This window comes from Serinus canaria, chromosome 7, assembly GCF_022539315.1.
Source record: "Serinus canaria isolate serCan28SL12 chromosome 7, serCan2020, whole genome shotgun sequence".
Lineage (NCBI taxonomy): Eukaryota > Metazoa > Chordata > Aves > Passeriformes > Fringillidae > Serinus > Serinus canaria.
The window spans coordinates 18914691-18941986 of NC_066321.1; the positions used below are offsets into that span (position 1 = coordinate 18914691).

The 27296-nt window shown below is 36.5% G+C and overlaps 1 protein-coding gene across 1 annotated transcript in view; it reads right to left on the minus strand.

Annotated features, from left to right (window-relative positions):
• Positions 1–27296, minus strand: part of LRP2 (LDL receptor related protein 2) — a 110004-nt gene that overhangs the window by 50383 nt on the left and 32325 nt on the right. The window contains exons 11-32 of the mRNA XM_050977023.1: positions 26674–26843; positions 24185–24408; positions 23208–23414; positions 22014–22216; positions 21243–21383; positions 20123–20326; positions 19076–19268; positions 17818–17943; positions 17392–17522; positions 16500–16637; positions 15298–15579; positions 13848–14087; positions 13081–13200; positions 12623–12739; positions 11129–11506; positions 10006–10254; positions 7575–7786; positions 6925–7109; positions 5800–6028; positions 4513–4690; positions 2413–2541; positions 1290–1456 (exon numbers count right to left, since the gene is read on the minus strand). Of these exons, the coding sequence (XP_050832980.1) occupies positions 1290–1456; positions 2413–2541; positions 4513–4690; positions 5800–6028; positions 6925–7109; positions 7575–7786; positions 10006–10254; positions 11129–11506; positions 12623–12739; positions 13081–13200; positions 13848–14087; positions 15298–15579; positions 16500–16637; positions 17392–17522; positions 17818–17943; positions 19076–19268; positions 20123–20326; positions 21243–21383; positions 22014–22216; positions 23208–23414; positions 24185–24408; positions 26674–26843 (4223 nt within the window). The remainder of the gene's footprint in view (positions 1–1289; positions 1457–2412; positions 2542–4512; positions 4691–5799; positions 6029–6924; positions 7110–7574; positions 7787–10005; positions 10255–11128; positions 11507–12622; positions 12740–13080; positions 13201–13847; positions 14088–15297; positions 15580–16499; positions 16638–17391; positions 17523–17817; positions 17944–19075; positions 19269–20122; positions 20327–21242; positions 21384–22013; positions 22217–23207; positions 23415–24184; positions 24409–26673; positions 26844–27296) is intronic.

Sequence of the window (27296 nt, forward strand, 5' to 3'; positions counted from 1 at the left end):
ACACTTGCCCTGTGAAGGCACCTGCCAGGATTCACCTTGCTGTTAAGTGATGTATCAGCCCTTGACCTCCCACACTATTGTATATGTCAGCTGTGTCTGCTGGCTGACATCTGCCAAGAATATTTTTTCAGACTGCAGGGAAGATGAAACAGATTCCCAAGTAGTTTACTAGTTTCTCAGGTAAAGATTTGCTTAAATAGGTCTATTTAAATACATTATTGAACTAATCATTCTACCTTTAAAAAGAACAAATAATTAAACAAATTGAAATTTCTTTATAGAATACACTTTAAAATTAGTTCTTTTAAAAATTGTATTTACTTCAGAGCCGCAAAATGTAAAGAAAGAAGATTGGAAAAAAACCCCAAAAATCTTGTGTGGATAAAACATAACAAGTTTGTGTGAATTGATTCTGTTAAAACATAATTACAGAAATCTCCTTATCTACCATCATATTTCTCCAAGACCTAATTATTGCTTTTCTTGACAAAAAGAATTGGTTTTAAGTTTTCAAGAGTGAAGACATATTGCAGACTCAGTAGTTTTCTATCACATCTGTGTCACATACTACCATAGATTTTTTCCTTTTGAAGTATCCATTCACAAAACTGATGTATTTTTTTCCTCTTTTGTTTTTTGTGACAAGTTAGCCTTATAGAAAACATAGTTTCTTAGTTCGTGACCAGCAATAAAAGCAATTAGTCAAGCAATTATAAATAACTATTAAAAATTAGTTCAAATTCATTTTTAAATCTGTACGCCTCACATGTGCTACCTGGAAATTCTTGTGAGTTTGCAACCATTTTCTATTTAGAGAAAAAGATGCTTCTCTATGATGTCAGCTCATTAAGTGCTCAGACTAAATGCACATACATTCATCCTAATGCTAAGTGTCACTGTGAGCAATGCACCACTCCCATGGAGAAGTGCTCTGGTTGTGTTTACAGAGTTGACTCCTAAGTCAAGAGAGCAGAGAAAGTGGACTCCAGCACAGCAGGGCTGAGAGTGGGTCTGTCAATGCTCTCCAGTATTTCCTGTTCATATCTTTGAGCCAGAAAAAAACAGTAATCAGATGTTTCTGCTGACAAAAATAAGAGCTACTTTACAAATGAGACAAAGCTTCTTTACTTGTCCTGGGGAAACAACCAAAAAATAGGAAAAAAATTTGAAAAAAAAACCAACACACCACACCAACAAAAAAAATGCTAACATATTTCAGTCCAAAACACTTCTCAAAAATAAAAAAGGTTTTAATTTAGTGCACATTTTGAACACAAATACTAACTTACTGGATTTTCAACCCAATAAATCATCTGTTCAGAGTCATCAAAGTCAACATCAACACCATTTTGAACTCCTGCTATTGGAACCATAGCATCATTTGTCTTCTCCTCAGGATTCAGAGAAATTCCATAAATGATATTATCTCTTACAGCAATAAGGAAAGGGTGTTCAACTGTGAAAACAAAGAGTAATTCAGAATTGCTTCTAGTCAAGAAAAAGGCATTATAATATGCTTTCCCCCTCCCACCCAAAAGTTCCCTGATGCTGAGAATGGTTCAACATTACCAGTGATGTTTTGAAAGCACTTACATAGAGGTTTGTTCCCTCTCTGGGAACAAGGCTATCTGTTATTTAAACTGCTGTAACATTTTAAGTTTCAGCACTGTGCAATCACAACGCAAATTCTGAGCAGAAGGAAGTAAATAAGGCAGGAACACTCACTGCCAGACAAAAGAAGGATATTTGTGCAGCTGCTGTAAGCTGCTTTTTCTGAGAAGGGAAACCAGCCAAAGCTCTGAGGATTCTGCAGGACCTGCCTGTGATGGGTTCTAATGCATATTAAGCAGGACCCACAAGCATGGAACAACATCAGAGCGGCAACTGCCGATCATTATTACAAAATATAACTGCAGTACTGTTTTCTTGTTTTATCCCTAAGGGAACAGACATACTCCCTTTTGGTATATTTATTTTCAGGTAAATTTGTACTCTTATGCTTAAATCTTATTAACAAAGGGCAATGCATCAGGTAATCTGAGAAAATGCACCAGAGAGCTGCAGAGTGAGAGTCAGCAACTGCATTTCTCATCTGCTAGGGACAAGGAAAAGAGAATCTGCTGAACACAGATTCCCTCCCCTTTTCCTTGTTCTTTGGTCTTTGGAGAACAAATCCTAGCCTCCTCTTCCCATAAGCACAAGCTACCACTTTACAAGGAACTGGGCAGCTGTAGAAGCAGCCCACTGAATCTTTTATAATAAGATCAGAGACTTGGTTGGTTGGTTTGGTTTTGATTTTCTTTCCTGGCTACTTAACACCTTTATATAAATTTTGCAGTAAAAATTCTGGCATGAAAAACCACAAAACACAGCATCACTGCACCTCTCAAAATCTCATTAGTACTGCCCTACCCCTCATGCAGTTCCTGTTATCAGGAGAAAGGATCCATCCTGAAGGGCAAGCACAGGAAAAAAAAAATGGTCCCAATGAAGAAAGTAAGCAGAGATGGCTACAGGGGGATGATGCACAGGAATTAATACCTGAAAATAAGAAAGGAATTATTAGCAGCTGTAACAATATAAGCAACTAGAGAGAATATCCTCATTGCTACTGACATTAACTCAGAACTAAGAAAGTTTTGCTATTTCTTTAAAATTAAAATAATGAAATTATTTTGAAGAACCACAAGGAATACAATATACTTGTGACAGGATACAATTTTCCATGGAAAAGCAGTACATTATCATAGTAATCTTTGCAATTTTTATGCATCACAAAAAAACTTTCAAACTCAATTTCAAACTTTTCTTAACTGCATGAGGAAACCTGTGGGATTTGCAGTCCTTGATTGTAATAACCCTTCAGATGGGGGATTTAAATTATTTGATGAAACTTCTTGGAGAAACTAAAGAGAAAATAGTTGCAATGTCTTACTCAATGATAGTGGGAATTCAATGTCAAATTTCTTAGCTCACTTTGAAACTGTGAACGAAAAGTCTAAATGTAAAAAAAAACCCACAGAAGATCTCTCCTGACTGCTATTATTACTATACACTAAAATTCAATATAAACCACTTCCACAAACTTGCTGCTGAACAAGATTTTTCAGAATGAGTAATCTTCATAAGAAAACATAAATCAGATTTTGAGTACATCCTTAGCAATGGCAGCAGACCTTATTCTAAATAGCTTGAAAGTTCCAGGAATTTACACAATTGTTACTAAAATAAAAACTAACAAGAACTGAAAACAAATTAACGTGACAAAAAAATAATGGCATAAACTCAGAACTCAAACTGTAAGAAAATTTTTCATGTCATCAGTATAAAAAATCTAACTCTGGTTAGTGTAAGATCCAATGGTTTACAAAATAGGAGACTGAATGATAGTATTATTACAGCATCTGGAATTTCAATCAGCATGTAATTATTTCTTCATTTGTCAACATCAGTATGTTTTGCTATTCTGCAAGTGCTCTATTCCCTCCTTTTTTGTCTGGCCACATCAAGTACAATAGAATAATTCAGAATGAAGAATTATAAAATGTACTAAATACAATGAAGAAAAAGAAGAAAAAATCTCCAGGGATAGAATTTTTTTTAAACCTTGGGTTGTAAAACAAAACCTTTCAAATCATAATTATGATGAATAAATTAATGCTATGCCCTGCTAACTGAACAATTTATAGTGAGAACAGGCAGCTTTAGTTCTTTAGTTCTGTCTGAGGAAGGCTTTGTTTCAAAACAAATCCAGCACTGAAAGTACTAGTGCCTTACTCAGATACTCAGGGAAGTCTCCACCTTCCCTGGCATGGGGGTGTATTTCAACGAAAAAAAAGAAGGAAAACGTAATATTTTTTAGCTGAAAACACTCCATACACAAGAAATATAACTAAAGCTGAACAATAACACTCATATCAACATGCTCCCCACTCTTCAAGTCATGCCATGAAATAACAAAAAAGTCCGATATGAAAGATCTCTACCTAACAGAAATAATTTAGGGTTTTTCTAGTCTTTAAGCTGCAATGGATCCCTTGCACAAGATCTCAGAGAGAATATTTAATGCAATGAAGGGGATTATTTATCATTATTGTTTCATTGACTACAATAATGTAGAAGTACTTTCAGTGAAAATTGATGATGGTAATCTTTTTTAAAAATTATTATTGCATAAGAAATTGAATCTAGTGTGCCACAGAGAGAAATTTTTAAAATTAAAATGTTTTCCAAAAATGCCTCAATTGTCTTGTAAAACATTCAGAACAAAGTGCAAGAAAATGGCACATACTACCTCCTTATTATTCCTTTTGGCTAGTCATCATCCTGAAATGCTGCCTAGGTGGTTGCTTTCCCCACACCAAGTGGTGAACAGTTGCAAGTCAATAGTATGAATTATTTGCTTGTTTTAACCTAACCCATTTGCTGACAAGACTAATTCTTGGTGTTCCAATGCATGATATTACTGCATGCTTATTTCTGCAATTACCAAAGTTGTTTTGACGAACTTACCACTAGGCTGCTTTATAGGATGGACTGCCACAAGACCCAAAGGCTGGTGGATGTTATAAATCATAACTGTCTGGTTTCCTCCATGCCATTTATTGGCCCGAATTACTCGATTAGTATAGCGGTCACTCCAGTACACAAAATCCTCAAAGACAGTTAGACCATGCGGATGCTGCAATATCTAAAAAGGCAAGGTTGAGTACCAATTTACTTCTGGAGATTTCCAGATGTAAAGCTTGCAATGAAGTAATAACAGAAGTGAGCATAATTTTTAAACAAGTAAATAATGAAGCAACTGTCCAAAAAGACATTTTTCAGAAAAAAAAATGAAATATCATCTATTGTCTAAAAACAGTACATTAATAACGAGGAAAATATCTCTTTTTTTTAAAGCTGGAATGCTATTTAGACCCTGTGAGATAAAGGGAATGAGGAATTAACAAAGCAGTCTAACTACTTTGGGTAGAACCCACAGATAAGGAGTCAACTGTAGATTTTCAAAAGCACAAGAGGAAATGTCTAGTGAGCATTATGGACTTGTCAAGAACCTGCATCTTTGATAAGCTCCCCTAAAATTTAACAAAGGATCAAAGAAGGCAGCTTATCTAGATTTCAGATAACCAGGAAACCATGAAAAGGAGTGGAAAGATTGCCTTGGCTCCTATATCACACTAATTGTCTCTCCAGACAAAAGTAAAAGCCCCAAGAGTCAATTATTGAAAACATTCACATGGTTATTGGTAACAGCTTCTGTGTGCCAGCTGAACATCTGCACTATTGTGTTGGTACAAGGACAGTGTTACAAGCCACCAGCAGCACTTTACTGGGAGATAGACTGTAAGAAGGGTGGTCTTGATGGAATTGCTGCACACAAGTCACAGCACAAAACCTTCCACTGCTGTCAAGAATAATAGCTATAATCACTCACAAAATTCCAGGAAAAGTTTCTCCAGGCTTTCTCTACTATATTTGCCTACAGAAAATGCACCATCTAGTAGCAGCAGTGTCAGATGTCACCTTCAGATTTCATACATGCAGACAGAACAGATGAGAATGCTATAAAGCACCAAGGCTACATGCAGCTCCAGACTCTGCTGAAGATCTCCTGAGAGACTGAATAGGAAAGCAATTTCTCTTTTTCCAGCACCAGGAAGCAGATAAAATACTTCACATCTGCTTCATTCAATAATTTTGAAGAAAAATATACCCAAGTCTATGACAATGGTAATATATTTTTCAGTACTATCAGCAGGGACACAGGAAAACAACGGTTCCTTATTAATGTCTTACCAGATCACTTGCAACCACCTGTCGTCTGTTGTTTCCATTGTAATCACAGAAATCAATATAATCAAGATAAGCATCAGCAAAATAGAGAAGTTTATTTGGATAATCAATGGAAAGTCCATTGGGCCAGTAGATTTTATTATTAATAATCACTGTGCGCATTTTGCCATCCATGCTGGCTTTTTCAATTCGAGGGTTTTGGCCCCAGTCTGTCCAGAACATTACATGAGCACTGAAAAAAGTAACTCATGGTTAGCAATCTGGAAAAAATACCTAGCTGCCTATTGAGAAACATTCTATAAAGAGTCATTAGCCAAAAAGTAGAAGCAATATTTCTATGAACAGTCCTACATAATGATACTGAAATAATTTATTCTAGTAACACTCTTACTGAAGATATTACAGTAATTTCTATAATAAGAATTCTTTTCATACTTCTACTGCTGTTTCCATTTGTCAATAATAGCAGCATATAGAAGCTACTGGTGTCACTGGTTTTCAATGCTGATTATAATCTCATTCTACAGCTGCTACATAATAATTTAATACAGACTTACACTCTAACAGGTATGTATTGATAATATTAACAGCACTGAAACTGGCATTAAACAGAGTTCAAGGCCTTGAAAACTTCAAACAAAAGAGTAAAATTTTGTACATGAACAGTTCAAATAACTTCATTAATGCTATACCACTTGCTGTCTGAAATGGAAAGGCACCTTTGTGATAACAATAATCTAGATAATTATTTCAGACTTGGAACAATGAAGGTAGGCATATGACATGAAATCACATTAATTTTGTAGTATACCACCAACTGAAGTCATACTTCATAATTTTTAATTAATACTTCTTAACTTGGAAGAAAATGTAGAAAAATCTTCTGTAGGTTAAAAGTCATCTTGTTACACTGAAACAGAGCAACATATCATACTGACAGGGTGGAGTACATACCAGTAATTACTTCATGACTTGAAATATTAATCAACTCTGCAAACACACTAAATTGTTTTAAGATGTCTCTTCCACTTTCATTTACAATTCCAATACGATTTGGACATGTGTTAAATTTTAATAGTTACATCATAAAATAAGCATCTTAATAAAAAATAGTATGAAAAATCTTACTCAGTTCTGGGATCTAACACTAGTCCTCTTGGGTTTGTTATATTTTCACTGATCAGCACAGTCCTGTGGCTCCCGTCCATTTTGGAGACTTCAATCGTTTCCAGAACAAAGTCTGTCCAGTAAAGGTTACGACCCACCCAATCCACTGCTATACTTTCAGTCACAGTGACACCGCTGTCGAACACCTGTTCAATAACAAAAAAGCAGGTGGAGGGGAGGGAAAAAGAAGATTATATTAAATTTTACCCTTTGCGTTTCTATAGATATGGAAAATGATGAACCAACTTTCCAATATCTTCTAGGTCTATTATGCACAATGAGTCACAATGTACATATTCAAAATGATGGCACAGCATAAACCCAAACACTCTTACTATCTTCAGCAGGTCTATTGAAGAAGTTAGAATTTACTAATAGGAAAACCAGTTTATATTTTGATGTTTAAAAAAGGGCTTCTTGAAAGTATTCAGTTTCCTTTTTCAAACAGCTACATGAAATGTTAACTAAGCATCTACAAAGTTGTTTCACTTTGTCTCTGTTATCTCTCTTCTTACTATATTTGGATTTCCCTCTTCCCCTTCATTACTGAAGTTACAGTGTCTTCATTTTCTCTCCATAAAAGACAAGAAAACTTACTCAGCAAAACTTACTATTTTTCGGTCAGTCCCATTTTGATAAGCACTCCAAATTTTATCCTGTGTTGTATCAGACCAAAAGATACGATCTGTGATTGAATCAAAATCAATAGCCACAATATTTGTCCCATCCCGAACCAGAGAATAAATGCTGTGTGACTGAGAAGTGATGTTATCCACAACAATTTGGTTACGACTTGCCACCAGCAAAAGAAGATTCCCAGATTCTGTCAGAGGAATAGAAATTAAAATAAACCAATGAGCTATTCAACAGTAACTGGGAGGAAAAGAAACACTGGGTAATTTAACATGACTTTATAGCATCAAAACTGTAGTATCTAGACACACATATTGAAAGGACAAATCTAAATCAATTCTCAGGCCAAGATATAGCACCATGTCCAGTCTGTCCATCCTGACTTTTAAATCTACCTTGGCTTTTCTCCATAACTCTTTTTATAGATTTCCCTTCCAGGCTCCTATCTGGACTGTCTAACCAGTTTGCTGTTGATATCCAACACTCATTCTTACAAAAACCTCTTTCATCTCCCACTCCCAATTCAACTCCCAAAGTTTTTCGCACCTCCAATTAATCTACTCAGCCTGGTATCCAGTCTTTGTAACCCACCTTCTCTTCTTTCCCCCTTTAGACCATGTGGGAACAAGGGAGAAGAAACAGATTACACAAAAGCCATAGATTGCTGTAATTAGGTTGCATAGATAAGATGCTGAAAAACAACTGAAGAGTATCAACCATAAAGACAGCAAAGTACAAGAAACTCCCTATTAGTAACGGCCAAGCTTATGTGCAGGGAAAATGCAAGTGTCTTCCACAACCTGAGTATATCCCTAAACCAGGAAACCTGTAGAGACAAATTCCACAGGGTTTATGGCTCCTCCATGCTGTCAGTGTACTACAAAAGGGACAGAAACCAACTGGCATATAGGCTGCATCAGTGATGTCTGCTTCTTTCAAATGAGCAAAGTACAGTACAGGCACCAGCTAAGTCTTATGAAAGGCTGGGATTTAAATACTTTGTGAGCATTGAATTTTATAAACAGTTAATTTTGGCCTATGGTTTACAAACCTCTGAGATTGCTTTTCTTCAAAACATTAGTTTTGATCATTGCAGGCTAAAAATAACAGCGTTCATTGAAATATACTATTTGAAATACACTATTTCAATGAAATATTAGTTTCTAATTAACCCTACAACTGACAATTTTAATTCTCTAGGTCATCTGCCATGAACAGCTCTAAATGGCTGTTTACATCAACTCTTGAAAGAGAAAAATATCATAATGGCAAAGTGTTGGGGGTTAGGATTTTTCCTTTAGTTGCTTTCTCTCAGGGAATTTTCTCCCATTTGTTGCTAAGAGACAATAAGGACTGGTACATAAGAGAGACAAAGGATACAGCCGAGGAAAAGGGGGATGACCGCAGCTGGCTGCACTATCTAGCTGAGGAGCATTCTCTCGGGAAGGGCAGCAATACCAGGAGATTTTGTCTGGGGGTGAGGGGCTGGGCTGGACCCCTTGCTCTTGCTGTCACCATCGGAGGAGGATGGTCAGTCGAGCAGTTGCCACTGCCACCACCCAGCCCTTTACTGCTTCTTCCTTACTGTGGGTGAGCCTCTGCTTGTAAGAGAGCCGTTGGACTGGCACCTTATTAACATCCTACCTCACTAGAAAGAGCTCTCACCATCTACCTGAGTGTCTCAGGGGAAAACGCAGGACCCCGAGCCCCCTCAAAGGAGCCTCTCCTGGCTGCACGGAGCTGGGCTGCCGCTGCCCAGCCCTGTCGTTTTTCTGCCACTGCTCCGGGCTTTAGCTACACTCCAACCCCGCACTCCTGCCTGCCGGGAAACCCCTGTGGCTCCTGCTACAGCTGTGGAGTTTCTGATACATTTTATTTGCTACTCTGGGGTTCCAGTCCCGCTCCAAGGCTCCTGCGGCAGCCCATTTCACCACCCAGCCCGCCGCCACCACCCCCTGAGGGAGACGCGGCCGAGCTCGCGCCACAGCGCCCCCTGCCGGCGCACGGGAATCCCCGCACCCGCCCCGCCGGGCCGGAGCCAGCAGCGCCCCTGCCGGCCGTGAGCGGAACTGCAGCGAAGGGAGGTGCCCGCAGCCCAGAGGAGGCGGCCCCGGGGCTCTGCTGGGGTTCGCTGCCGCTGCCGCCAGAGTTGCTGGCTGTTTGTCTCATTACACATATCTACATGTGGATATATACATGAATAAAGAACTATTCTTTTTCCCATAGCTTTGCCTGAAAGCCTCTTAATTTCAAAGTTATAATAATAATTCAGAGAGAAAGGGGTCATATTTCCATTCCAAAGGAAGTTCCCACCTTCCTTGGCAGACCCCTGACTTTCCAACTGTGACACAAAGCTGGACAGTTCTCAGGCACTGCTGTCCTTCTTAGACTGACATAAATGTTTCTCACCTGCTGCTTTACAAATCCTCCCATTGGCTTCTAGAATGTATCCTTCATCACAATAACACCTAAAAGATCCTCTCTCATTGTAACAGTGCTGACTACAGAAGCCTGGAGGGTCACATTCATTAATATCTTCACAGGTCTTGGAGTCATTTGCAAGCTGGTATCCAATAGGACAGGTACACTGAGCTCCAAAAGGTCCTTGAATACATTCATGAGTGCAGCCAGCATTATTGTCAGAGCAGCTTTCCTGATCTGAATTTGGGTTGGGGAAAGAGATAAGCAAATAGTCAATAAATGCTCCCTATGACAAATTTAAGTCTTTACAGTTGCATTATTAGCCAAAGATTGCTACTAAAACAACTGCAGAATCTCAGTTATGCAGAGTGAGAATGGACTGTGGTCCTTATGCAAAACACAAAATACACAGTGCACATTAAGGCAGGTAACAGCACTGCACGTACTGAATCCCATCAAATGAATGCCAAACAGAAGGCTGGCTAAGTATATACAACTTTTTCAAAAATAGCTAGACATATACTAACATTTACTTTACCACTCCAATCCTAAAGCTGTATAAATAATAATTTAAAATAGTTTATAATCATACCTGGCTGGGGTTCATCTGAGAATATGCATTGATTAAAGAGAAGAAGGAGGAAAGAAGGAAAGAAAAAGATTATGTTTAAATCAATAATAATCAACATAAATACAAATTCTCGCTACAAATGAACTTCTTGATTTTAATCATGATTCTTGAAGTTAAAAATTTAAAAGAGAATATTAAGGACTGAATCACATTTCATCTGAATATAAAGCATACTATGCTTTAGTGAATGTGTCCAGGAACACAAAGTTCATTCCCATGTAGTTATATAAAAATCTAAAGTCAGTGGGAATCACAGTGGAATTCAGAGCACAAGATTCAACATAGCAAATTAATTCCTCAGTCACCATTGTAGTATCTTTTCACTGAAAGCAAATTCCACTTAGAAATTTGAGCTCAGGTTACATTGTGCTTACATTTCCGCCAGAAACATTGTGACATTAAATCAAGCATGCTGAATATTCCATTACTTTCTGAAGACATGACACATAGTCTACAGTAGATACTTGAGGAGTAACTTACTGCACAAGGGGGATTCATCAGCTCCATTAGGACAGTCAGCAGAATTGTCACATACTTTGCTGAGATTCACACAGATACTGTGACCTGGACACTGCCACTGCCAGCTGGGGCACCGGAAGGGCTGGGTTGGACAGTCTCGCTCATCGCTCATATCCCTGCAGTCGTTATCCCCGTCACAGATCCACGCTCGGTACACACAGTTGCCATTGTCACAGCGGAAAAGCGATGGAGGACATGTTCTGGCAGGACACCTATGATGCTCATCTGAGCCATCTGCACAATCAACATGGCCATCACATTCCCAGTTATCAGGAACACAACTGCCATCTGACTGACACTGGAATTCATGTTGGTGGCACATCCCTGGTGGTCTTGTAGCTAGAACAGTGACAGAGAAGCAAAACCAATATGTACAGTTCATTTTTCATATAACTAGTTATAGTGCTATTAAGAAATGTGCTGCTTTTAGATCAGGCCACAGATTCACAGTCAGTCAATCTATATGACATTTCAAAATGTGACTAATTTAACTCCTACTTTATAATGTGGTCAACAAGGCAATTCAACTATTGTTATACTTTGAGCAAATAGATATTTATACCTATGTACCTATCCAAAGCTACAGAAAATTAATTTCTCTTTCACCACCCTGTGTTGTAGCATTTAAACTAACTTAAGAGTAAAAAATTACTCAAAAAAAGTTTCACTCTAACTCTCATAAATACCAGGTTTTTCAGATTAATAGACTTTATTTACTTTCAAATCCTGAGACTGAAATGCCAAGTAAAACAAAAAGTTATAGCCAAAAGGAATGCAAACTGTCCTCTTTGCTTGGACCATCTACTCATGCCAGCATAATCTGCTTAGTCTACTCCAATATGATTAGAGAGATGAAGCACCTCTCCTACAAGAAAAGACTAAAAGAATTGAAATTGTTCAGCCTGGAAAAGAGTACGCTTAGGGGTGACCTAATTGCAGCCTTTCTTATAGGCTCCCTTCAGATACTAAAGGTGGGGAGAAAATTTTTACAAGGGCATGTAGTTACAGGACAAAGAGGAATGGCTTCAAACTGAAAGAAAACAGGTTTAGATTATATATTAGGAATAAATTCTTTACTGTGAGGATGGTGAGGCACTGGAACAGCTTTTCCAGAGAAATTGTGGACGCCATATCCCTGGAAGTGTTCAAGACCAGGTGGGATGGGGCTTTGAACAACCTGGTGTTGTGAAAGGCATCTCTGCCCATGGCGGGGGGGGGGGTTGAAATTAGATAATCTTTAAGGTTCCTTCCAACCCATGCCATTCTATGATTCTATGATATTCTTGCACTGGAACCTGTGTTTGAAATTCCTGCTCAGGAAAATGATGTAAAGACAAATTTCCCTGAAAATAATATTAAGATTTCAAAGACAATATTTTACATAGCAGATTAAGGGAAATTTCCAAAAGCATCACTTAATAACTGAAGTATTTCTTTCAGCATCAATGTACTTACGGCAATCAGCCTCGTCTGAGTGATCGTTACAGTCAAAAACACCATCACACTGGTAGTAGGTGCTGATACACTGGTCTCCACTTAAACATTTAAACTCTGTGGAACTGCAGTTATATACTACAAAATTTAAAAATATTGAATGTTATTTATTTATTTTACAGAGCTAGACTGCATCAGATTTACCCTACAGGTGCTAAGTCTGATATGGTATCAATTCCACTGAATAATTCCCTGAGGCAAAGAAAATGCAGTGACTTTGTAATTCACAGAAAACAGAGGAAACAGATTTCAGCCCTCCATAAGCAGCCCAGAGATCAAAAGCATCACAAACAGGATTAATTTATGGATAGGTTTATTATGCTGTCTTGGAGCTGGTAATATGAGATCACCAATGACTCCTTTGGGGGCAAGTGTGAGGAAACAATAAAGAGGCATTCAACAAAGGAAGTTACACTTACTGCAGTCATGCTCATCAGCACCATCTATACAATCTTTGTCTCCATCACAGACATAGAATGGGTCAATACAGCGATGGTCTGGACACTGGAATTGCCTGGGTTCACAAGTACCTGTGAAAGCTATTAAGAATGACAATAAATGCAAATGTGTTTCTTTCCTCACTTTTGAAAACAGCATATTGCTGAGAAAGTAGAAAAACATTATCCCTAACTTGCAGCTTATAATACAGCAACTAGCAATCATATAAATTATAAGCACTAATAAATTATTATCAGGTAATTTTTCATTTATCTGTAGGTTTGGGCTCATGGAAAACAAACAAAAGATTCCACGTAGTGGCAAATAGTTCAAAAGAAAGTATATGAAAAAGCTACTGTCTTACTACTAGTAAAAACTTCCAGCCTAGGTCAGCTGAATACACCATTAGCCATCAGTGAGATCACTCATGAAGTGGGTGTTTAGAACATCTCAGCTTTAACTGCTTTCTGCTAATTACAGTGGATGATGTTATGCAGCACCATGATAACGATTATCACATTTTTTTTATTTTTAACTTTCAATTTTTTAAAGTATTCCTCTGCATTCTACTTGGCCCTGAATCTTCAAATTAGACAAGTTTTCCACATCTTAAGGACTACAAAACATCAGTCTAGATTAGATACTAGTCCTTTTTTCCCAATTTCATATATCAGCCTTATACCAACAGATATATCTATGAAGATATGCACAGCTGACTATAAAAACAGTAGATAGTCATGATACTCACTGCAGTTTTTTTCATCTGAGCCATCACCACAGTCATTATCAGTATCACATAGCCAGATTCTTGGAATACATCTTCTATTATCACAGGTGAACTGGGTTGCAGGGCATGAAGAGGGTCCCTCTGTAGGACAGTGCAATTCGTCACTGCCATCAAAACAGTCATTATGTTTATCACAGTGCCAGTGACCCGGAATACACTGTCCGCTGGCACAGGTAAAAGCTGAAGAAGCACAAGTATTGTCTGAAAAAAAAAAAAAAAGTCTTTATAAAGACCTTCAAAACTTGCTTTTCTTGCAACAGTTATCAGCACATTCATTACACTTAGAGAATGCCTAAAATATGCATCAAATTCTGAAGTGCACATGGCTTAGCATTAAAATGTCTGTTATGCAACATGCTGCAGAACTGAACAGAGTACTTAAAAGCTTTTTTAAACCACAAGAAGCAATAAAAAAATTAAACAGTTAAGCACTCCACAACAATCTAAAGAACAAGAAAAGGAACTTCTTCTAGTAACCATTTGCTTTATACTTTTCCCCAAAAGATATTCTAGTTATTCTAAAATGGCCCATTAATAAGAAACAGTTTATACTTCAGTCATGCTAGTTAGTCCTGTGCATTAGGGAGCACGTTTTATTACTCTGTCCTATTTTCTTGTTTGTGATTTAAAATAATTAACTCTGAAGAAGCACCAGATATGTCATAAAAGCCTCTTCAATATCTTCAGTATTTTACCCTCTCTTCAATGCCTTATCAACTGTGATTATCCCACTGTTCTCTCATTTACTTGAACAACAAAATATTTTGTGTGAGACACTCTACCGTAAAACCAGGAAATGAACCACTGTGCCTTTAATTTACTCAGCTGTTAAAATCCAGATGTAACAAACAGATCAGCATTGCCCAAATATTATGAAAAACAAATCTTTTATTCTGATGTTAAGTGAAATAAACGGTGCTCCTATTATCTTAGAGGAAGGTTAGACAATGTCTATGGTTTTGTTGTTTTTCTTATGGTGCTATTTTTTAAGTGTCTTCATCTACACTGAGATGGCTTGTTCCTCTCCATGCATCCAAATTAGGCAAGCTATTGATATACCAATGTCTTTCAAAATTTACAAAAAAATAAGAATAAAGACAACATTTTTCTTTAGAAAATAAATTTTCCTTACTCTGTAAATAGAATTTTGAGAATAGCGAGATATTAATATTTTCATGCATTGTTTAGGTGGCTGGTAGTGAATCCTCTATTGCTACAATATAATTTTGAAAGTAACTAATTATATTCCAAGTAATTTCCAAAGTAACTAATTTCCCAGGAAGATTCCAGGATTTATTCACAGATGCGACACTAAAAAGTTGAAGTTTATTCCAGTGAAGCCATACTGACTCATTAAATTTCCTGAACGGCAAACAAGGAACACTAACTGCAGATTACAGGGATTACTTACTTAAAGAACCACAATTTTGTTCATCACTGTTATCATGGCAATCATCAACACCATCACACTGATAGTGTCGAGGCACACATCTTCCATTGCCACAGGAAAATGAGTAGGAGCCACACTGCAAAGTGGGTGGCTCATTGGATGGATCTTCAACACACACCAGTTGATTCGGAGCCAGCTTCATGCCATAAGGACACCCACAAACTCTCTGAAAGTTTGGTACTGGGAAGCAGAAATGGCTGCAGTCTCCATTGGGATTTGTTCCTCTATTACAGTAGTTAGAGCCTTAAATAGTGATAGAGAAGATCAATGCACACACTACAGATAATATCTTGGCAACTATTAAAAGTACACAATGACTGTAAAAAAAAGTGCTGTAGCAAGTCCTCGTTTTGCATACACTGCACAACAAGGCCAAGCTCATTGACAGCAATAGCAGCAGTAACATAAACAAAGTGTTGCATTCCACTCTTCCTGACATAAATGTTTATGGAAGATGAAAACATACTATTAAATTTCATCCAATTTTCTGACAATTTTCAGCAACTGTCTGGAAATGAGTATACTACCACAAAAGACAACCTCTGTCTGACCAAGGCTGCAAGACCAGATCCAATCTTTTGATACCAAGTAGTCAGGGAACCTTAGATTTAATCATATGTTTGATGAGCTTATTGGCTGTTTCACAAAATTAACTACAATACCAAATCCTTGGCTTGGATCGTACAATCGCATACAATGAGAAAATAAGAAAATAAGGAAAAAATTAGTGATTTATACATAGTAATTACTTGAAGAATAGTAATTTGATTAATAAATGTTTACCCAATTCCTCAAAATAAATAATTAATTTAAATAAAACTTCTACTAGAAAAGGAGAAATACGAAGTTGTAGTTGGTGATACAATTACACAAAACACAATGGAAACATAATTTCATTTTGTTTGGTTGTTAAGTATGGTAACAGAAGGGGTAGAGGAAAATTGCATCTAGTCACAAAGCAGTAACTGGATGCAATAAAACAACAGATTTAAACAACTGGAAACAAACAATGTGTGATTGCAAGTGCCTGTGCTGCCTCCTGTGCGTGTCAGTTATGATTCAGTGAAGCCATTCATAGAATTGAAACTGGAAATTTGCTGTTCTGACATTTTGTCTCTTATTCTCTATATCACATCCTCCCTCTGCAGAAGAAAGGGGCTCACCTATTTGAGAATGAGCATCGTATGCTTTCACATGCATAATGTTACTAATGCCCCTCCTAATAACAGTCATTTCTCCTCCATCAGACTTCCTTACTCGAACTATTCCTCCAAGTCTCCAATCAGTGAAATAGGCATAACCTGTTTTGAAAAATATTTAACATATTATATAGAAATATGACATAAAAGATCAAGTATGATAAAAAAACCTTAGAAAACTTTTCATGAAAATTTAACCATTTTTCATAATTATTTAATGAAAAACACAAAAGGACCTTTACCACTTATAATGCTGAAAACGTGAGCCTTCAATCACAGGCAGAAATAACTTAGGGAAGCCTTCTCAAATTTTACTGAAATTGGCATATAACAAATCCAACTAGAATTTCAAATTCCAAGGCAAATTAAGTAATTCATTAAGACTACTTCATGAAAAATTTTAGAGTATTTTTGAAGATATTTTAATACACAATCAAAAAGGGTCACATACTGACATCTTTCTTCAGACATAACATAAATCCAGTAATAAACTTCATGTATAATTATTAGAAAGCCTGAAATGTTGACCATCTCTGGAGTGGTGATTCACTTTGTCTGTTCAGCATCAACAGCTCATCTTGGAAGCTATAATTAGTAGAGCATATCTGACTTGTTGCACTACATGAATTACCTGACCTATCTAATATTAATTTTAAAATAAATATACATAAAACCAGTTCTGAAAACAAGCAAGAAGTACTAAATACATATTTTCAGTACCAACTTTCAAGAATACTTTTTTGGGAAAATCAGTATTGAAAAAATTCTGCCATTTTATGTCATGAACTCACAGATCACCAGATGAAAAGAATAATCTGTGATAATAATAGATAATATTTTTCAGTGCCAGACTTACCTCCAAAAATTGTAAGGCCAAATGGGTGAGTCATCTGAGTAATATGTTCAAGAGTCCGTCTGTCCAGCCCATCAAAGGTGCTGTGCTCAATTTTATCAAAAAAAGCATCCACCCAGTACAACCTCAGAGAACTAGAAATAATGAAAATGTTATATCTTTTTAAGTGACATTACATCCATTTCAAAGCACTAGCATTTTCTTAAATAATAATCTTCAACCTACAAGAAGCTATTGGTGTGTGCGGGGAGGGATTCTGAGAAAACCTTATATTTTAAGGCTTTTCAACCAATTGAAAGATAAGGTCTTCAAGAAAAGAGTGCCAGTGCATGCAATCTGACGTCATTGCTTTGTTTTTACTCCCTAACAGTTTGAAGGAAGAAACATATTAGCTCAAAAAAGCTTCTCTGCCTTCTGTGTTGCCCTTACCTCCAGTCAATGGCGAGGCCATTAGGCCAGCCTAGTGTTGTATTGACAATTGGCAAGGCATGGGATCCATCGCTCCAGGCCCTCATGATTTTTGCCGGACGGAACCAATCTGTCCAGAATATATACCTGAAAGGACACATGTCAGAAGACACATAAATGAAATTATATAATGTGATTAAACAGAGCAAACATTTGAAACAGCATTAACATTTTTCTTTGTATCACATCCTTCGCATAACTTTTAAAAACACCATTTCATGTTGTCCTCTCCTCAATTGGCAGTAGTACTGACAATTCATATTTATCCTCTATACAACCACCAGAATCTTTGGAGGTACTTTGGTCCTTTAGATATAAAATATCTATTACTTGGTTAAAATTATTAAGGTTCTCGTGTAATTACTGACAGAGAAATAGAACCAATCAAAAATGCATCTTCCAGCATGAATACTACAAAAAATTTTCTCCTGATCCATTTAACTTATGCTTACAGTCAAAGAGTTGAAGTTAACGTTAAATAATTTTATAAAGCAGCAAACCAAAAATGTTGGGATATCCAAGGATCCAGGTTCAACATTATTGTTATGAGATTACTTTCAAAATAGTGTATTTGGTTACTCATGAAAAATCAATATCCAAGAGTCAAGAAATTCAGTTGTACAACATTATGAAGCCAAACTATGCTGTGAAAGAAACCCTGTCTTGGCATTGGCCAAGAACACAGAGTATGGAATTTGAAAGTAAGCATTTCCATCAAAAAAAAGCAAGGCTGTATTTTGTGTATGGAGTCACATATTTTAAGGTCTGCATCAAATACGAACAGTAGTATCCAATATGGTTCAAATAAAGAAACTCAGAGAGATAAAACTACTGAATCAATGTTAGCAGTCTGGAAATTGAAAGTATATTAAAAACAATTTAGCAAACTCCATCTTTCAGCTAGGAGAAATAGCTTTGTAAGTGATACAAAGAAACCAAGTTCTTTTGCCTTTTTTATCAATGAACAGGAGTAAAAGGAAAAAAACAGTGCTTTTAAAGAGAGTTCTTTTGAGTGCTTCTGTCATGTGGAATCTCTCTCATCATGCCCTTTCCTCTGGGTGCTGAATCCTAGGCTGGAATAAAACAAACAAAATAAAGACCGGACAACTGAAAAGAGATGGCAGAACAAAAATCTAGAATCAGATGTAAATCTAATCTCACCGGTTCTGTTCAAACCATGAATTTGTACATATAGTTTACAATGAGAATCTAAACTTACCCAATAACAGGATGAACCACTATTGAACGAGGATTATTTAAATTCTGAACAATAGCTCTCCTGGATTTATCTGCCAGCCTCATCACACTAACGCTCCTGTATCGAGGATCTGTCCAGTAGAGGTTCTTTGAGATCCAGTCAAAAGCTAAATCTTCTACACTTTCCACTCTATTAGCAGTCAAAATCTCTCTTCCTAGAATTTATAACACACATAATGATTGCAAATGTTAAGGAACAGGGGAGATAACATGAGTGCGGTATTCTGTTGACAAAACTTGTGGTTCTCCTTGGTAAAAATGCAACCTCTGTGCTACTTAATATAAAGACCAATAACTAAGGTTAGGGGAGGAGTACCCTTTGCTCTAGACAAAAAAGGTGTATGTCCACAAGCACAACTGGAAAAGAAGGGAAATAAAGACTAGCCAAAGGTCAGAGAAAAATCTGTCACTAAGTTTACACTGAAGGTTTTACAAACGAAGGTCAGTGCAGTAATGACATCTTGCTCAACAGCCAGACTTTACCTACTCTTTGAATAGTAATGGTCAGCTGCAGTCTACCATTAACCTGACCCAAGGCAGCAAGCAAGTGCAGAAGACTATATGCTGACATTTGATCATCATTATAAATTGGAGAGAAACATTCTTTACACTAGCATAAATAAGATTTCCAAAAATCTCACAAAGTTAATAATCTTTTTCTGTATTACAGTATCGTAGAAAACATCCTGCTCTCCAGATAGGGAAATTAAAATAGAAACACAATTTCATACTAGTGAATGACATAAACAGACTGCTGAGGGCAAATACCAGCTGTGAAAAGTAATAAAAATAGTTAATTCCCAAATACGTTCAGCAAGTTTGTCAAACAACAAGAGACTTCAACAAGCTTAATACGAGTTGTACAAATGTTTTTGAGAAACATTTCCAGGTTACTGAAGTCACACTGAGATTTATCTCATAATGTCACTTTTCACTATTTTTTTTAGAAAAATATATATTACATTCTCCTTATCATAATTACTCTACAATTCCCAAGCGAGATTCTCACCTGAACCATCAGTCTTCTGTTTATAGATCATGTCTTTACTTGTGTCTGAAAAAAAAATTGTGTCATCCTGAGCAGAGAAGTCAATTCCAACAAAGTATGAAGGGCTCCCCGTTATAGGAATGATCACATCTTCCTGGGTGGAGAGATTGAATGGGATTCCCCGCACTGCCGTCTGGGATGAAAACAGCAGAAACTGTCTCACAGCTGTGAAAGGAAAAATCAGACACAGACTTTACTGATTCACGAGGGAGGACACCTGAGCATTAAGAAAACCTTTGTTTTGTTTTGACAACACTAATAGTCTGGAAGCAGAAAAAAGAAGAATGAGAAGATGGGCATTTAAATACTGACAAGATGTAAAAACTGAGGAAGAAAACCAAAACCCAATCCAGAATATTAGGTGATGTGGTCAAGTATTCTACTTTCATTGTTACTGTGGTCCTAATACACTTTTAAAGCAAACATGCCTATGGAAGCAGAAATCATCTTCCATAATCTTGTCTTTATAATCACCTATAAAAAAATAACTCATAGGCTTTGTTGAGCCACCATAAAACTAGACAATACCTGGGGTAGCCAGATAAATGAATGGCCAAATACTAAAATTATAGACAACATATATGACATTCTTTGTCAGTAGACAGTCACAGTAAATGTGCATCAGTGACAATTCTGCACTCAAACAGGAAGCAGAAGATTGCTGATGGAAACACACAGCTCTAAAACTGTATCTATTATTCTTGCCATGTGTTCAAAGGGAGAAGACCACCCTAATCCGCACAGTGCTGCACAGGAAAGCAGGCTTATATGTTCAAAATAATGCAAAATATGCATATTAGCAAGAGTTCATGCTTGATTTCAGGATAAAGAACTCAATCAAAAAGCTGTGTACATATATTCCATATTTAACTCAAAATCCTCATTAAAAAGGAGGTGAGTTTAAGTTGTGGCTTGAAATGAACATCAGCAGAAATGACTACATTTAAAGCTGCCAAAAAGAGTTGTGGTGACAAGACAAAGAGTCCTCAGTATATTGAAGCTACTGAAGAGAATGTTCTAGAAACAGCTCTAGTGCTAATGGAGTAGCATTACTTGCAACAATTGCAAGGCATTTTCTTACCTACACAATGTCGTCCATCCACGTGTAGGTCAAAGCCCAGAATACACCTACAGCGATAACCTAGGCCATCATTATCTGTTTTGTGGCTGAGAACACAGACCTGTTCACATCCCCCATTATTACTTCCACAAGGATTTCTTACTGGAAAATAATACAAATATAATTATAACTTCCTCTCTTAACCAAATGGCATCATTATCTTGATTTTTCAGGATTTTCTTCTACATCCACAATAAATCATGTGGATTATGTGAGAGTTACATCACATGAACAATGCACCCCACCAGTTCTACTGTGGAATGCACCAAAATCACATCAGAGGTAACCATCATTAAGGAATTCAGCTTCTACAGAGGCACTCTGCACACAGCATTAAGGCCATAATTCGGGCTATAGTCTTCTGCACATAGACCTACTACAGAACTATATCTCACAGAATTAACTGAATTCTGGTACCCTTTTCACTGCATTCATTGCAGTGTTGAGAAAAAAAGTCCTAAACACCAATACTACTCAAACACACAGGTTTGACTCCACCAAGTATCAATCTATTTATAAAGCCCTCCCTACTCCTGAATGCTGCATTTGACAGTTCATCAGCTACAGGAGTTGGATGAAACAACTGGGTGTTAAAAATCAGCCCAGTATTACAATACAAATTTATGTATCATAACTACAGCTCCTTACAGCAAAGTAAAAGTCTCATAATTTTCACCAGGTTTTGGTAACATACTTCCTAAATCTCCCTTCATAATCTACTTATGGTCTTACCAAATGGCTGCCTGGCAGCGTGGTAAACTGTCACTCCATAAGGTCTCAGTGAAGACTGGTAGATCACTTGAGGGTTAGACTCTGAAAATTTGTTAGCTTTCACCACTGCCATTTTGGTCCAATCAGTGAAATAAACATTGTGTTCAAATAAAGTGATTCCATATGGATGAGGAATCAGTGAGCCTCCATGAGCTACTGTTTTCCTGTTATAAAGATGATTTAACAGTATTTACCAAATATTACCTAGAAAATAACATTATTAACAAAAGAAAGGATGCAGTATTTTTAATTCATTCACTGGTTTTTGTTTTAAGAGAGAGGCTACTAAAACAAAAATTACAAAGATCAAATGAACTGAAGAGAAAAAGCTAAACATACACAGTTCATCAACCAAAAGGATACAGCAGTGAAAATAGAGAAAAAGTGTTAGCAAATTCCAAGAAAATACAGTGAGTAAAGATGACAGGAGAAAATATACCAACATTAATTTTATAATTTATTAAGTAAAAAAATACATTGAACAATAGACTTGTCAAATAAGCAGAAGGCTGTTTTTTGAAGTCAATACATAGAAGGTATACTAAAGGGGACTTTTTTTTCTTGTTTTGAGTAACTGATACTATTTAGAGACACAGAGATAAGCAGGCTTCTAAACAACTCTATGCTGTAAGACAAAGTCCCATAAAAACCCAAGGACTCCCTCCTTGCATGCTGTGATTTACTCTCCCCAGCATCATAACAAGGTGAAGGATGACTTAATTTTTGACAGCAAAGATTTGTAAACTGTAAGAAAAGTATTTAATACCTATCACATATATTAATGTTTTGAAGTGGGATAGTTCATATAAATTCATTCATGAAAAAAAAGGAAAGAAATTATGATGGAAAATAGTGAATATAATTGAAAAATAATAAAAAGTAAATGCTCTAAAAAATGTGTACTGTACTGGTGGACTATAAAATGTACATTATAAAATAAGGGCAAGGGGCATTCAAGGTCGAAAAAGAGCAAAAGATAATGAATTAAAGAATGTCTAGAAGCAGCATGACACCATAGAGACAAAGGTGCATCACATTCATTATGTTGTAATTTTCATCCTTTGTGTATCTTGTTTTGTTAGAGAAATCTTTTTTAGAACTAGACATAAAATAATCAGTGTATCTGTAGCCTCCAATGAACAATATTTCACCTACCTTTGAAGTCCATCATAAGTTACAGTCTCAATGTAATCAAACCGGCTGTCAACCCAGTAAAGCCTCTTTGACACAATATCCAGGGTTATGCCAGCAGGCCAGCCTAATTTTGTTTTTATCAAATCCTGACGATTTGTGCCATCCATGAAGGCCCTTTCCACTTTAGGATCACCAGACAGACTGTCCCAGTCTGAGAAAAACAAATAACTATAAAGAGATAAAAAAGAAAAAAAGTCACATTTCCTTGAGATTTCATAAGAAACCCCAGTGTTTCACATGGAATTTAAAACCAGCACCCTTACATAACAGAATTTGTTTCTGGCATACTATGAAAACATACTTTATACTTCCTACACAAAAAGTAATTTTCATTTTCTTTTATAGAATAAATCCATTAAGAAGCATGCTTTCACCCAAAAGACCTCAGAAGTACTAGTTTTCCTTATTAAATCACAGGCTTATGTTTACTGCCAGAAATAAACCAGTGACAAATAGTTGCATTATGAAAGCAGCAGCCATGACTACAAGTTGCATGAAATTCCTCTTCCCATTCTCCGAAGATCCATGTTTTCATGGTTCACATATACTTGTGAAGTATATGGATTAGGAGACACTAACTTTCCTGGCTTCATTCCATCTCTATTTCAGATAGTAGGAGATGTCTGGGTGGTATTACAACTGAAATCTTTCAGGATAATACTCCTCTGCAGGGCAATTCCACAGGTCCCATTTTCAGTGCTGCTCATGCACACAGAACTCCAGCCATGAAACAGATTCCACACATTATAAATAAATGCATTGCACAGTCTTCTCATAAAGTAAGGTGCAGAATAGGTTAGAATAGAATGCAAATGTTCAAAATATCTTATATCTGATTCTAAAATGTCCACTCTTGCTGTTTCCTAGTTGTTTTCCATTTACATGGGGATAAGGGAATTTTTGACATCTTTTACCATTTTCTGACAAGTATCACTTACCCAACAGTTGGATCAAGTGCTATTCCTCTAGGATTTCCAAGATTTTCAGCAATAAGAGTCACACGGTTCGTCCCATCCAAGTTAACCATATCTATTCTGTTCACACTGGTCTCAACCACATAGAGTTTATTGTTAACCCAATCCACTGCTAGATTTTCTGGTGTGTCAACTGAAATATTTAAAACTTCTTGGAAATCAGAGCCATCAATATTAATAGAAAAAACCTGAAAACAATGCAAATATTGTCAGTACCCACATGATGTTTTGAATCACAAGTTACATGGTATATTTGTCTTTATCATCACATTGATCACCAATCCACAACTATATCTGTATCTGCCAGCACATACAAGCAAATTACCCTCTAAGTTATTCCTTAGGTAAGGATTTTTTGCAAAAATCTGGAAACCAATGCAAAAAATTGCAGAAGGCTTGCCTTCAACTAGCATCTCTGCAAATTGGACAAGATAAAAGACTAAAACAGCCTTTTGCTATTTTGTAACAGTCTGTTAGCAATGGTTAAAAAAAAAAAAAAAAAGAGGAAAGCACATTTTTTTTTCCTGGAATCTAGCAAACCCCAGCATTTTTATTGATGGAAAACAAATGATTATGCTTTGGTAAAGCTCTCAATAGTGGCCAGAAACAAGAGGGGGAGCTCTTACTACAGCTACCACTAAGGGGAAATAGCAAAGTGAAGACAGTAAGGGGAAGCTGTCCATCCTCACAGAATGGAGGTCTCAGCTTGTGTTCTCCTTCATCTAAGGCTAATTTTACGAGCATCCTGCTCAAGAAGAATAATGCTGTTACTTTACAAGCAAGTTCAGAGCTACATGAAGTAAACAGTCCAAACAGAATAGTTTTATGTATATAGTGTTTGTGTGATTATAACACTGGGTAGTATGAAAAGGTAGAATTTTTTTTTTTTTGAACAACAGCATGAGATTATGACATTTGAAATGCATATAAAAGAAAAAAGAGATGACCAAGCAAATATATGCAAGAAAAATAAGAGCTGAAAGAGCTGTATAATTTTAAATATTCTTCACTTCCAAGTAACAATAATCAAGATAACCACTTAACTGTCTACTCTGTTCTTTGGAAACCCTGTTGATGAAAGAGCTTATGGGCATTAGGTTATCTGGCAGTACACTAAATGAGATAAAGATGACACAAAACACAACCCACAATTTTCTGGTTTAGTTTATCTTAACATTAAAAAAGAAAAAATGCCCTAGTAATATCATTCTTTTAAGACATCAGGTGGAAATACTCATCATTTAGGAAATTGTAAATGCAAATTTTTTTTCTGGATAGTCTAGCTAGGACTAAATTAGATTAATTAATCTTAATTAATTAATTAGGATTAAACTATATTGGCAGAAAAAAAGGCAGTCCTGGCCACCTGGGGTGTGCAGCAAAAACCCCCATATTATCTTTTATTTTTACCTATTAAAATGACAGAATAAATCTCTTGTCTCATAAAAGTGCAGATTTGACCCTGACTACATTCAGCCATTGACAAAGCAACTGCAGCAACAGGAACCTACTACAGCCACAATAAAAATGCCAGAACTGTGAACAAGTCAAAAATTGTGCACACAAATCTTGTTCTACTTAACAGCCACACAGCAAATGTTCTTTCCACAGAACCAGTATGGAACTGTGGTGAGAACTATAGTTTTTATTAGATGTCTTATGTGTAGGTTCAGAATTATGACAGTGACACCAAATTGATCCATCAGTGGCATTAGCAGGAGCCAGGTCACATATTTTCCTTCACTCTGCATGACAATCAACATGAGGACAAAGATTATGAAGTTTCAGCATTTGATCAAAGACTTCCTTTGGTTTCCATAATTAATGCACAGAAAAAGGAATAAGGGTGCCATCCAACTTCCACAAGAGTCTCCAGACTGTTTTTTTAAAATTACTTTGCTCTAATGTGTCTTGAAGCTAAAAGAATTACTCTTAAAACAAAAAAAAAAAAAAAAAACAACAAAAAGAGAGAGAGAAAAGTAACACAATATTGGCTCATTACACAAAGTACTGTCAATATTTGTTATTCAAGCTCAATTACAGTGCCATTTGAAGTGTATGAAGAAGTCTGATTTTTATCATCTTGGAAGGCACACAGCTTTTACATTTTAAATGATCATGTTTCAAAAATTACCAAGAAAAATTTGTTCAGTTTTGAAAGAATGTCTACTATTTCTCTTAATTAGTTTTTTGGACTCAGTTTCAAGTAAAATTAAAAGTTGCTCAAGACATTCCCATATAATAGGATTCTTTGTTTAATATGTCACATGTAATAGTATAGTTGGAAAAATGCAGTCATTAACATAAAACATTTCAAGGAGCTTTTTTGTTAGAAAACAAAAATACAGCCAGCTTTGGCTCTCAAAAATGAGGGCCTATCAACACATTCTGCCTCTTGAAGTTCTCTACTTCCAGGTACACAGAAATACATTCTTCTTGAAACTTCTACCAACCTTATCTTGCACTGTGTCAGTCCAAAAGATTCTGTGCAGGTAAAAGTGAAAGTCCACTCCCACTGCAATCCCACGATTCTGTGACTGCACCAAAGTGCGAAAATTCCTCCCATAAAGGTCCCCAATCAGTAAATCACGGCCATTGGAAAAAATAATCGATGCAACACCAGCTGAAAGCAGGAGTGACAGAGACATGATTACCCTGCAGGCAAGATATTTTGGAAAGGGGCATTGCAATATATACATACTGGTTCATACAAACTGAACACAAAATTTTAAATAGATGTTCAGACTACAACCTGTATAAATGTTTCTATGTGAGTACTAACTTGCTGTGATTTGCCTTTGGTTTGTATACTAGGAGCAAATCAGGCAGGAACATGTATTTAAAGCCATACCAGCTAAAACTTTTATAAAACCCCTGTGCAAATACCAAAAGACTATTTCTATTAAAGCTAAAATGAACCCAGTGAAACTGACTTCCAGCAGGTACTAAATTCTCCCATTTATAGGAAAGAAATACTTAGAAAATGGTGAGCTGAAGACTGGTGGCTGAAGAAAGAAGGAAGGGGGAAGGAACTGAGCAGTTCTTGCTTTTCTAATAAGCAAGACTGCTAATCAGC